Genomic DNA, 13,405 nt, shown 5'->3' with positions numbered 1-13,405 from the left:
TCTAAAAATCTTCATTTGTGTTCAGCAGAAGAAATAAAGTAATACACATCTGGGATGGTAAATGATGAGAGAATTTAAATTTTTGGGTGAACTAATCCCTTAGGAAAACTTGTTTTGTAGCACATGAAAACTTGTACCTTTATGGTGCTTTTATCATGTTTTTCTGTCCATTTTGGAGCTCAACTGCAACCGTCCCTATTCACTTAACTCTATGGAAAAGAGCAGTGTGTACATTCTTTAAAATGTCTTCTTTTGTGTTCCACAAAAGAAATAAAGTCATATGGGTTTGAAACTACATGAGGTAAAAGATAACAGAATTTTAATTTTAAGGTGAGCTATTACTTGTTTAACAAATTTCTCCAACAACTCCTACCAAATGTAATTGTGAAAGTCTGTAATTTTTGGCCGAAAAACGTACATCTCAAAACACTCCAGTGTTTTTTTTTTTTCACCTTCAAGACCTCCCTTAATACATCCCCTATGAAGCCTCAGTTGGTTCCTCAGGCACTCTCGAATTCTGCTCTGTCCTTTCGCCAAGAAAGGACAGAGCAGTATTGCTCAGTATTGATGGATTGTTTTTGCTGCCATACTCAAACCCTTGACCTTCCTCCAGGTGTTCTAGCCATTGTTGACCCAACACCACCCACCCCTCCCTCCCCATACATCCGTCAGCCAGACTTCACGCTCCCTCCACCCCCCAGCAAAGTCCCACGTCACCACATTCTTGTGCTTATGCCTGTCATCACAGCTCCAGTCACATCCCAGAGAGTGCAAACACAACCATATGCCAAACACAGCACACAGTGAGCAGCATCTACAATGGATTCACACATTACAGCTTGAATAATGTATTTTCTCTCATTGCATATTTTCCTGCATAAAGCAAAAGCAAGAGATGCCTGAGTAACAAAGCTTAGCTTTAAATCTTATCACTTTTTAAAAACCTGTTGAATACACATCCTCATATGGTATACACATCCTCATTGTGGTTGACCTGGCATGAGAGGACTATAATCTGTTGTGATCTTTCATGAGCAGTGAATCTGTACCTTAAAGTTCTTGTGAAAGGTTTATGTGGATGTTTCCCTTTGCAGGCCCCTGCAATCCCGGTCAAAAAGCCAGAAATGCAATAGAACACCGTTAGGGGCAAATTCTTTAAAAAAAGTGACTCATTCTCCTTCTGTTCTGAACAGACACAGATAGCATGAATGTGTTCTGAATATAAGACTGTTTCTTACCCCAAGTACAACCAAAAGTGCCTTTTAATCTTAAATAAATATTCTGGGTTCAATACAAGTTAAGCTCAATCAGCAGCATTTATGGCACAACATTGATTTCCTCGTCCCACCTTTTCTTTAAGCAAATAAATTGGTTACAGTGAGGGGTGAATGGGGCCAATTTCTAGAGGGTTTAAAGGCAGAAATGTGAAGCTTATAATTTTATAAAAGCACTTACATTCATTCTTCAGCCAAAACTTGTGTATTATTTGAGCTGTAAAGTTGTTAAATCATAAATTGTACAATCTTTTTAGGGTTTTAGGGTTTACGCCATTACATTGTCATGGGAACAAAGTTGTAAAATTGGATTTAACGACACAGAAAAGGTTAGTATGTAATTTTATCACATTTAAATCGTGATAAGTATATTGTTTATGTCTTGTGGCTATACTTTTGAAACAGTGAGTATTTTAAAGTTTTCGGATTGACCCATTTCACTAATTCCACTGTAAGAGTCTCAATGTAACACTTTTTTTTTTTTTTTTTTAATAAAAAGAGGGACAAATCAAAATTAATTTTTATAGTAGTCAACTTTAGGCCACAAATGCTGTTGATTGATCTTAACTTGAACCCAGAATATTTCTTTAAGCTCCCCAAAGACTTCTATTGTAAGTGCATTAATGTAAACATGATCACATATTTTTTTTACTGTGGTAATCGAAAGCATGCTGTCGATAGAGCTTAACTTGTTTTGAAACCGAAACATTCTTTTGCATCTAACACAGTTGTGAGGCAATGTGTGGCTGTCCTTAGTGGCAATTATATGAAGATTTTACCAGTTTATAGACAATAAAACAAGCTTTTTGATTAGATCAGTGTTGCATACAAATGCTAAGGCCTATGTAAACACAACCCTGGGATCCCTGGGACAGTGAGAAGAACCATTAAACTTTGACCCCTCAGGCACTTCCTGATTGCACATGGACAGAGACTATTTAGCAGAGACAGACTACTTCTATTAAAAAGAATGTGAGAAATTGGAACACCCAACTGTCAATGGATGTAAAAAGGAAGTTCCGCCTTACAGGTAAAAGAGCCAATCACCTTTTTGATACAGACATCACCTGTCAATCAACTTGAGAACGCGCATGTGCATTAGCTATACAAGCCGGGAACATTTAGTTTTTTTTTTTAGTGAAATCTGAGGTAAAAAAAAGCACAATTTATGATTTCAGTGTTGTCAGATTTTACTGCTGATTTGAAATATGTTATTTGATTGTAATCTTGACCAACTGTTTTGGAGATTTCAGTCTTTCCCGATTCAAGTAGATATGAGCTGAACTTTCATGACTGGAAATAGCTTCCCGAGAGTGTTCCAAAGTTGGCCGACAGTGGACTGACATGCTAGAAAGACTCCGACATTCCAACACACCTGAAACCCGACAGCCTGTGCAGCATGGTGAGCTTCTCTCCAAAAGATTGAGTGATTGATTAAACCTTCTTTAAACTCTAATTCTCTTAAAAGTCCAGTAGCTCAACTGGTAGAGTATGACACTAGCAATACAAAGGTCATGGGTTAAATTCCCAGGGATCACACTGATAAAATAAATAACTTAAATGCACTGTAAGTAACTTTGGAATTGTATTATATCCAATGAGAGATGATCAGAAACAGATCAAGTTATAAAGATTTAATTCCAACAATTCCTGGGCACACAGACACCTCCCACACAGTTTGCTTTGCATTTGATTCATTAGCTTTGTCCTCCCTTTCACTTTTTTGATGATGCAGTCTTTCTTTTAGCCAAAGTCAGTAAGCCTTTTAGTCAACTCAAAACTAACATCTGGCTCTAATTAAAACATCTCCTTTCCCCTCCCACAGTCCCACGCACAGCGTCACTATAACACTCCCTCAACTCCTTCCTCAGCATCCCTCCCTCCACACCTCCTCCTCTATCCCTCCTACCCTCTCTTCGTGTTGTGTGTCCATTGGCCTCGTCTGTGCGCGGATCTCAATGCCGGGGAAAATGGAGCGCTTGACTGGTGTGTGGAGTTTGGGGCTGCTGCTGTGCCTTAGTTTTGGAGGGGCGTTGAGTCAGACAACCAACTACACCAGGTGTGCTGTAGAGTTATGTGTGAAGATGAACTGAGAATGCATGTCAAGACAGCTCACTGTAGCTATAAGTATCATTTTAAGAGCTGCAATGGGGGCCTTGTTTAAATTTGCCTTCTTAAACTTTCTTTCATCTTTTTCTGTGTTTATTTCTGGTAGTAAGTCTCATTTTTGCCTCTTCAGAGATCAGAGAGTCTGTGATCAGTTTTTGCAGTAATTATGTATGGTTTGGTCAGCATGTATTGATTATAGAGGGAGATAAAGGGTTGCAGATGCAAGTTTGCAAGTCAGGTCGGCTTGCTTCAAACCAAGTTCTGCCTTTTACTGAGAAGAACAAACAGACCTTTTCTTGAATAATGACATAGACTGAACAATCAACTGCCTGACATTTTTATGGGCAGGAATTTTTGAAAAGGTTCTGAAGCTTTTTGGGCTTTTACAGCTAATGGTGTAGTTTGTAGTTCAAGGTATGGTGGTTTAAAACCTGTATAGGTTTCTTTCTTCCATGGAACAGAAAAGTAGATATTTGGGAGAATGTCCAAGCTGCCTTTTTTTCATACTAAGTGAGTAGGAACAGGTCAAAAAAGGTACAGTACCTGGCACTTCACAACATCATGACGATTCCGAGTTTGCATTTCCCCTCTAAGATTTGGGTCAGGGGTAGAGTTAATAAAATATGCATTCCTGTTGACTGTATTACATCATTTACAGTGGCATGCAAAAGTTTGGGCACCCCAAGAGATTTGAGCTCTCAGATAACTTTTACCAAGGTCTCAGACCTTAATTAGCTTGTTAAGGCTATGGCTTGTTCACAATCATCGATTGGAAAGGCCAGGAGATGCAAATTTCAAAGCTTTATACATACTCTGACTCCTCAAATCTTGTCCCAACAATCAGCAGCCATGGGCTCCTCTAAGCAGCTGCTTAGCACTCTGAAAATTAAAATAATTGATGCCCACAAAGCAGGAGAAGGCTATAAGAAGATAGCAAAGCATTTTCACGTAGCCGTTTCCTCAGTTCATAATGTAATTAAGAAATGGCAGTTAACAGGAACGGTGGAGTTCAAGTTGAGGTCTGGAAGACCAAGAAAACGTTCAGAGAGAACTCCTTGTTGGATTGCTAGAAATGCAAATCAATACCCCTGTTTGACTGCAAAAGACCTTAAGGAAGATTTAGCAGACTCTGGAGCAGTGGTGCACTGTTCTACTGTGCAGCGACACCTGCGCAAATATGACCTTCATGGAAGAGTCATGAGAAGAAAACCTTTCCTGCATCCTCACCACAAAATTCAGCATCAGAAGTTTGCAAATGAACATCTAAACAAGCCTGATGCATTTTGGAAACAAGTCCTGTGGACTGATGAAGTTAAAATCTAACTTTTTGGCCGCAATGAGCAAAGGTATGTTTGGAGAAAAAAGGGTGCAGAATTTCATGAAAAGAACACCTCTCCAACTGTTAAGCACGGGGGTGGATCGATCATGCTTTGGGCTTGTATTGATGCCAGTGGCACAGGGGAACATTTCACTGGTAGAGGAAAGAATGGATTAAATTAAATACCAGCAAATTCTGGAAGCAAACATCACACCATCTGTAAAAAAGCTGAAGATGAAAAGAGGATTGCTTCTACAGGATAATGATCCTAAACACACCTCAAAATCCACAATGGACTACCTCAAGAGGTGCAAGCTGAAGGTTTTGCCATGGCCCTCACAGTCCCCCGACCTAAACATCATCAAAAATCTGTGGATAGACCTCAAAAGAGCAGTGCATGCAAGATGGCCCAAGAATCTCACAGAACTAGAAGCCTTTTGCAAGGAAGAATGGGTGAAAATCCCCCAAACAAAAATTGAAAGACACTTAGCTGGCTACAAAAAGCTTTTACAAGCTGTGATACTTGCCAGGGGGTGTTACTAAGTACTGACCATGCACGGTGTCCAAACATTTGCTTCGGGCACTTTTCCTTTTTTGTTATTTTGAAACTGTAAAAGATGAATATAAAAAAGTAAAATTGCTTAAAATATTAAAGAAATCAGGCCATCTTTTGCTCGCTTAGCTATTCACAGCAACAGAAATTTTGATCAGGGGTGCCCAAACTTTTGCATGCCACTGTACATCTAAAAATACAATTTGCTTACAACTTGCTTTTGGTGCCACTCTGTGGACCGCTCATACGTTCAATTATATTTCCAGCTTCGGCCATTGGGGGCAGTGATTCCAATTTCAGTAACCACAGACCGATTCTGTAGAAGAAATTTTGAGCTACTGGTGCCAAATAGTATCTGAAATAACTATTTACATTTTGGTCTGTTCCTCTCACAAAGCTAATGTATGGCTTCATTAGACTTGGAATAAAGCACACTAGCTGCATGGACTACTTTTGTTATATATTTATGGTCACTTTTGTTGTATGGAAACAGAATTTGACAGATTTTTTATTTTTGGGTGAAAAGTTGCATAATTTCTAAAACTGTTATCTGTTAATGTATTTCTTCTTCTTAAGAAATGCATCCAATCTCATTTATAAGCAGCCATATTTATGGCAAACAAGCTTGAAGCTTCATTTGCTTATGTTAACAATCAGTAAATATTTGAAAACTTTACTGAAAATATAACAAGCAGTAAACATCCCCATAAGTGAATGTTGAGAAACTGTTTTTAATAACCAGTATTTTGGTATGCATAAGTGTCCTGGCTCAGCCTGAAGCACAACTACATAAAATAGCTCTGTTTTATTTTGCATGTCATGGGGTTTAAATCTATAAACAGATGTCACTACAGACGCCAGTGAATATGATCAGAAAAACAGGAGAGGACTGCAGAAGAGGGTTCAGCAAATCTGAGCTGTCAAAGATCATAGTATTGGCCTGTGATGTTGTAAATACTTAATAATAGTGTTTACCTCTGTGGCACATCGTATATGTATAAAAAGCAGAATTGAAGCCAGAAACTTGCGGGTGGGGTGGTGGTACTTTTTCTAGGTATTCTGGGACTTTGCTTCTTTTCAAAGCCAGGTTACATAAGATAGTGTCATGCTAATAGAATGACCAATGGATGCTTCCTCGCTGGTCTCCATCCTGTCTGTCCTAATAGTCAGCATAGTTTTTTTCCCCTCAGATTACCCTCTACATGCCTTGCAATATGCACTGAGGCAGCAGTAAATTATGTCTTTGTGTGTAAGTGTAACAGAAAGGTCATATTATTAGTTCTTAGTATGTTCATGTTTGTGTTCGAGTTTGTGAGATTATGGGCCTTAAAAGCTTTGTCTTGTATAAGCTTAAACTGTGAAACCTCACAATATAAACACACTGTGTTAACGCTGTGTTTATCCAATAGGGCAGTATAAACACGAAAAGTATTTTACATTACTTACTGATTACCTTTCTTTCACTCTTTCTCGCCTCTCTTAGGCCTGTGTTTAACTGTGGGGGTGATCTGGTTAGAGACTCAGGTTTTGTGGGCAGTGAAGGATTTCCATCGTTCTACAAACCAAACAGCAAATGTACCTGGTACATCACAGTGAGTTAACATTAACACTTAACACTTATTCCACTTACACATAACATATATGGCTGGCATTTACAGTGGTGGGTAGTAACAGATTACATGTAATCTGGATTGCGTTATCAGATTACAAAAAAGTACTTGTAATTAGATTACATTTTACAATACTCATAATAAGATTACAGTTACTTTTTATGGATTACCTGATCACATATTAATCAGGCAAAGGCAGTAAATTCATAATTTACTGATCCCTCTTTGAAATTTTTCATTCAAAAGCAGCCTACACCTGATATACATTTGAAACATCTTAACTGGGGGGTCGTGGGTGGAATTGCACATACAGACCAGTTACTAGCCACCAGCCATAAATACACAGAAGATGGAGAGGTAATCCACACATAAATGCAGAACCGATTGCATTAGTGTGGTAAAGGTAAGTTTACTTCGCAAATTGCTTTTGCCCAAAGTTACGTAGTGCAGCTTCAAGATTTACACATTTTAATTTCATAACAAAATTCCATCAAATTGAATTGTGTAATGTTTAACAAAATTAATTTATTAAATCTTTAAATATTTTGTTTTTTATTTTTTATTAAAGATTACCCAATTCAATTTGATGGAATTTTGTTATGAAATAGAAATGCTAAAATCTTGCATTGTTTTTAGTGTATCTGTAACACTTTGCAATAAGGTTGTGTATAACAATAAATAAATAAATTCCTTGTATACTCCTTTTAATTTTGGCTAGTGTTAATTTCTACATACACTAATACAATTTTAATATAAAAATTAACATGTAACATTTAAAATGACAAACCACCCATAACAATGAACAATAGTATATTTATAAATAAAAATGAACCAAGATGAACAAATTCATGAAAAAAATAATACATGACATTTTACATATGTTACCAATAACAAAATCAAAAGCAACTTTCAAAGCTACAAGTGAGAAACGCTACTTAACTTAGGGTAAAAAGTGGCCTCAACCTAGTGTTAAAACAGATATTAACCCAGGGTTAAAGGTGGCCTCAACCTAGTGTTAAAACAGATATTATCCCAAAGGCTTAAAAGTGGCCTCAACCTAGTGTTAAACAGATATTAACCCAGGGTTAAAAGTGGCCCCAACCTAGTGTTAAAACAGATATTAACCCAAAGACTTAAAAGTGGCCTCAACCTAGTGCTAAAACAGATATTAACCCAGGGTTAATAGTGGCCCCAACCTAGTGTTAAAACAGATATTCACCCAGGGTTAAAAGTGGCCTCAACCTAGTGTTATAACAGATATTAACCCAGGGTTAATAGTGGTCTCAACTTAGTGTTAAACAGATATTAACCCAGGGTTAAAAGTGGCCCCAACCTAGTGTTAAAACAGATATTAACCAAGGGTTAAAAGTGGCCTCAACCTAGTGTTATAACAGATATTAACCCAGGGTTAATAGTGGCCTCAACCTAGTGTTATAACAGATATTAACCCAGGGTTAAAAGTGGCCCCAACCTAGTGTTAAAACAGATATTAACCCAAAGACTTAAAAGTGGCCTCAACCTAGTGCTAAAACAGATATTAACCCAGGGTTAATAGTGGCCCCAACCTAGTGTTAAAACAGATATTAACCCAGGGTTAAAAGTGGCCCCAACCTAGTGTTAAAACAGATATTAACCCAGGGTTAAAAGTGGCCTCAGCCTAGTGTTAAAACAGATATTAACCCAGGGTTAAAAGTGGCCTCAGCCTAGTGTTAAAACAGATATTAACCCAGGGTTAAAAGTGGCCTCAGCCTAGTGTTAAAACAGATATTAACCCAGGGTTAAAAGTGGCCTCAGCCTAGTGTTAAAACAGATATTAACCCAGGGTTAAAAGTGGCCACAACCTAGTGTTAAAACATATACTAACACAGGCTTAAAAGTGGCATCAGCCTTGTATTAAAACTGCTTTTAACCCAAGGTTATAAGTGGCCTCAACATAGTGTTAAAATAGATATTAACCCAGGGTTGGAAGTGGCCTCAACCTCGTTTTAAAACAGATATTAACCCAGGGTTAAAAGTGACCACAACCTAGTGTTAAAACTGATATCAACCCATGGTTATAAGTGGCCTCAACATAGTGTTAAAACAGATATTAACCCAGTGTTAAAAGTGGCCTCAACCTGGTGTTAAAACAGATATTAACTCAAGGTTAAAAGTGGGCTCAACCTAGTGTTAAAACAGATATTAACCCAGGGTTAATAGTGGCCTCAACTTAGTGTTAAACAGATATTTACCCAGGATTAAAGGTGGCTTCAACCTAGTGTTAAAATGGATATTAACCCAGGGTTGGAAGTGGCCTCAACCTCGTTTTAAAACAGATATTAACCCAGGGTTAAAAGTGACCACAACCTAGTTTTAAAACTGATATCAACCCACGGTTATAAGTGGCCTCAACATAGTGTTAAAACAGATATTAACCCAGTGTTAAAAGTGGCCTCAACCTGGTGTTAAAACAGATATTAACTCAAGGTTAAAAGTGGGCTCAACCTAGTGTTAAAACAGATATTAACCCAGGGTTAAAAGTCACCTCAACCTAGTGTTAAAACAGATATTAACCAGGGGTTAAGTGTATCTTTCACTGCACTTCTTTTTCTCTTTGCTCTTTTTCTTTCTCTTTTTCTCTTTTCACTAGGTACCAGTGGGTAATGTGGTCATGCTCACCTTTAGGATTTTTGATCTGGAGGCCGACCCCCTCTGTCGTTATGACTATCTAGATGTTTATAACGGACACTCTAACATGGTGCAGAAGCTCGGGCGGTTCTGCGGAACGTTTCGGCCCGGAGCTCTCATCTCCACATCCAACACCATGATGATAGAGATGGTTTCAGATTCAGGAACAGGAGGAAGAGGGTTCCTGGCCTACTTCAGTGGAGGAAAGCCACATGTGGATGGTGAAATCAATCTGTCCAAAATACATTTTGTTCATTTAAAACCATCCAGACATTGTCCTAACCAGGAGTTATCTCCTGCTTTCTCAAATCTGATCTCTTGCCATCTCTGGGTTTTTGCCCATACCAGCCATGACAGTAACAAATGACAGGCAACAGGACATTTAGTCGGTTGTTTGGTTTGTATCTCTGAGGTGTGGTGCTGGGTAGCCCCACCCATAGTGAAATGCCATTGGTCCAAAATCACACTCCTTATGTATTTTAAACATCAAATATATTCTAATTGGCTAAATGGGCCAATCAAACAAACAGAGGAATGTTTTAAAAAAAATGAGCCACAGAGTCAAAGTTTTACACTTTGAGGACACATAGCATTTTTGCTTTCAGTGTGAACATACTGTACAAATTACTTGTATTACTGCTGGAAACTTGCCTGGCTAGGACACATTTTCTTTTTGTTATCTTTAACTTATAATTAATCCATTTGTTGTAGATATATTTTTTGCAGCCTTGATGGTCATTTTCTGAAATGAAATTGTGATTTTTATTTCATTCAGAGCACCAGTTCTGTGGGGGGAAGCTCACAAAATCTCAGGGCTCAGTCAAAACTCCCAACTGGCCTGAGAAAAATTACCCACCTGGCATCAGCTGTTCTTGGCTTATCACAGTGGAGCCAGAAATGGTCAGGAAAAAACATAATCCTACAGTTCTGATCGTTTGCAATTAATATTTCAGCACTGAATGAGTGGCTGCATGCCAGACATTTTCTGCAATATGTTTGTCAAATGATAAAAAGAAACAGGCTTGTTGGGAAACACACTTTTAAACTTTTGTTGCCTTAATCTGGGATGATTTCCAATATATTATACTGTTATATTATAACAGCATTTTCCCCAACAAATGCGTATAATTTTTTTTTACTGTAGATTTTTTTTGGCAATACTTCATATTTTGCAATGTTGTTGTTTGTTGATTATAATTACTGATTAATGATTATAATTATTTGTGTTTCAGGTGATTGAGGTGAAGTTTGATAAGTTTGATTTGGAGTCTGACACCTACTGCCGTTTTGACTATGTAGCATTCTTTAATGGAGGAGAAAAAGACAACTCACGACGCATCGGAAAATTTTGCGGAGACACTGCTCCCCAGTAAGTTCTTTTACAGTGATTAAAGACCCCATGAAGTCGAAATTTGAGTTTTGTATCATTTAATCCATCTTTGTTAGCTTTGAGGTCTTACACCCAGCACTGATGCTACTGTACCCTTAAACGTCGACAGAATTCACTTTTAGCCGACATACAGTCTTTCTCTTCTGGGAATATGCACCACAAATATTGATGACTCATCTTGCACTACACATATTTTTGTCCAAAAACTGCTCTATAGAATTGCTCTTTACAATAAGAATGAGCAGAATGTGGTTCATGACTGTGATGCTATTTTAATAAAGGTGACAAACCCTTCAATATGTCCAGCCCAAATGTCCTGTTTCAACAAGAAATTGGTCAACACAGGAAAAAACTGTGCTCGTCAAGCAAATACACATGGTTTTTAATATCAAATGTTTGAGATGAAGTAATCGCACCAAAAATAGATTACAATTGCATTCAACCTTATGTTTTTATGTCCCCTCTAGAAACATTGTAACCAGTAGTAATGTGCTATTGGTGCAGTTTGTATCTGACCTTAGTGTTACTTCAGACGGATTCATGGCTACATACAACAGCATTCCTCGTGGCCACCGCACTCCAACTGTAAGAGGCGATGTCGTGTCAGGACCTAGAGTGCAATCCACACCCACAAAGCCACTTTTCACCCCAGTTAAACCAGTGAGACCTGTTGCCATGACAACAGAAAGACCCACTACATCCACAACCACAACTACAACCACTACTACAGAGAAGCCACGACCCACACCCTTCAAATTAAGTAAGCCTGTAAGACCTCCAGTCCGTAAACCAGGACCTGATGGGCCAAAACCAGGTGAGGAAGAGATCAGAGTTTCAAATAATGCTAGTTATTGAACTGAACTTGTTTGATGTTGTTTGATGTAATTTTCAGCCCCAGCAGTAAATCCAATGTGTGCAAAGGCATGTAAGAGGGATGGAACCATCAAGACCAGCTTCTGTACTAGTGAGTTTGGTAAGTGACCTCCTGCAATAAATATTAATTATATATATACACTACCGGTCAAAAGTTTTGAAACACTTACTCATTCTTTATTATAATTTTTTTTTTTTTTCTTCACATTTTAGAATAATAGTAAAGTCATCAAAACTATGGAATAACATAAATGGAACTATGGGAATTATGTTGTGACTAAACAAAATCCAAAATAAATCATAACTGTGTTATATTTTAGCATCTTCAAAGTAGTCGCCCTTTGCCTAGAATTTGCAGAAATGTACTCTTGACATTTTCTCAACCAACTTCTTGAGGTATCACCCTGGGATGCTTTTTAAACAGTATTGAAGGAGTTACCATCTATATGCTGTACACTTATTGGCTGCTTTTCTTTATTATTTGGTCCAAGTCATCAATTTCAATAACTTTTTTTTAAATTAAATTTTAGTTTTATATTGAAATAAATTAATATGGTGGCACAATTATATTTTTGTCTACAAAACTAATTTAAAATATTTAAGCATACGCCTTCAGATCAAAAGATTTTTAAGATCATGAGAAACATTTCAGTCAAGTGTTTCAAAAGTTTTGTCCGGTAGTGTATATATGTGTGGGTGTGTGTGTGTTGGTGTGTGTGTGGGTGTGTTTTAAAGGAATTTTCTGGGTTCAATACAAGTTAAGCTCAATTGACAGCATTTGTGGCATAATGTTGATTACTACAAAAAATTATTTAGGGTGAACTATTCCTTTAAGAGTGATTTGTCTTCTCAATCCTCTGGACTACTCAATCTCTCTCTCTCTCTCTCTCTCTCCCTCTCACAGTGATCACTGGTATGCTGACAGCATTGACCCCTGGACCTAATGGAAGCCTGCAAGCTACAGTGTCCTTAATTAAAGCATATAAGACTGGTAGTCTTACAATCACCCAAGCTGGAGAGACCATGTCTGTCAAACTTGTGATACCCTGTAAAAAATGTCCGTTGCTGCGCAGAGGTATGGCCACATATACAAAACACACACATACCTGGGATATGGAAAAATTCCATGATCTTTTTTCCATATTATCTTTACTAATCAGCTATCTTTTTATTAAAATAAAAACCCCTCTTTCTGCCAGGTCAAAACTACATCCTGATGGGTCAGGTGGATGATGAAGGACGTGGCACTCTCAATCCTGGTAGTTTTACCGCCTTGTACAAAGCTCCTCATCACAAGATGCTGACCACCATCAACAAACAGCCATGCTGATCGCTCAGATCTGTGTTAGCACTGGCAAGAGCCAAGCAACTAATGGACACAAGATAAAAGCTATCCCCAAGTACAGTGGCCAAAAAACTCAAACCAGTCTGGATATTACTGTAAGAGATAATGCTCAGGAAGTTATATTCTCACGTGATATTTTGGACTGTTTTAATTAATCGATGGAGCATTAAAAACAGCTAAGAGCTGAATTTTATAGAGTTATAAAGTGAATGTTTTTTATAAAGTCAATTTTCCCACATAGAGATGTCACAAAATATATTTGTAAT

The 13,405-nt window shown here is 37.8% G+C and overlaps 1 protein-coding gene across 1 annotated transcript; it reads left to right on the top strand.

Annotated features, from left to right (window-relative positions):
* The first annotated feature begins 3,165 nt into the window (after positions 1-3,165).
* LOC127433185 (procollagen C-endopeptidase enhancer 2-like) lies at positions 3,166-13,344 on the top strand. The gene is made up of 9 exons (XM_051684904.1): positions 3,166-3,333; positions 6,738-6,846; positions 9,494-9,752; positions 10,307-10,431; positions 10,764-10,900; positions 11,389-11,735; positions 11,814-11,894; positions 12,699-12,869; positions 12,994-13,344. Exons 1-9 carry the CDS (start codon positions 3,233-3,235, stop codon positions 13,122-13,124), a joined length of 1,461 nt encoding a protein of 486 aa, XP_051540864.1. The 5' UTR covers positions 3,166-3,232; the 3' UTR covers positions 13,125-13,344.
* Positions 13,345-13,405: the final 61 nt, after the last annotated feature.

This window comes from Myxocyprinus asiaticus, chromosome 43 (assembly GCF_019703515.2).
Source record: "Myxocyprinus asiaticus isolate MX2 ecotype Aquarium Trade chromosome 43, UBuf_Myxa_2, whole genome shotgun sequence".
In the NCBI taxonomy this organism is placed as follows: Eukaryota; Metazoa; Chordata; class Actinopteri; order Cypriniformes; family Catostomidae; genus Myxocyprinus; species Myxocyprinus asiaticus.
Note: the sequence above shows the minus strand (reverse complement) of the source record. Positions and strands in the feature narration are given on the sequence as shown.

What these genes read in the sequence shown, in the direction of transcription:
- LOC127433185 (XM_051684904.1), top strand. Translation starts at nt 3,233, where the DNA reads ATGCCGGGGAAAATGGAGCGCTTGACTGGTGTGTGGAGTTTGGGGCTG. An exon ending in TCACAGTGGAGCCAGAAATG is followed by an intron (nt 10,432 to 10,763) that starts GTCAGGAAAAAA and finishes TTTGTGTTTCAG; the next exon opens with GTGATTGAGGTGAAGTTTGA. An exon ending in ATGTCCGTTGCTGCGCAGAG is followed by an intron (nt 12,870 to 12,993) that starts GTATGGCCACAT and finishes TCTTTCTGCCAG; the next exon opens with GTCAAAACTACATCCTGATG.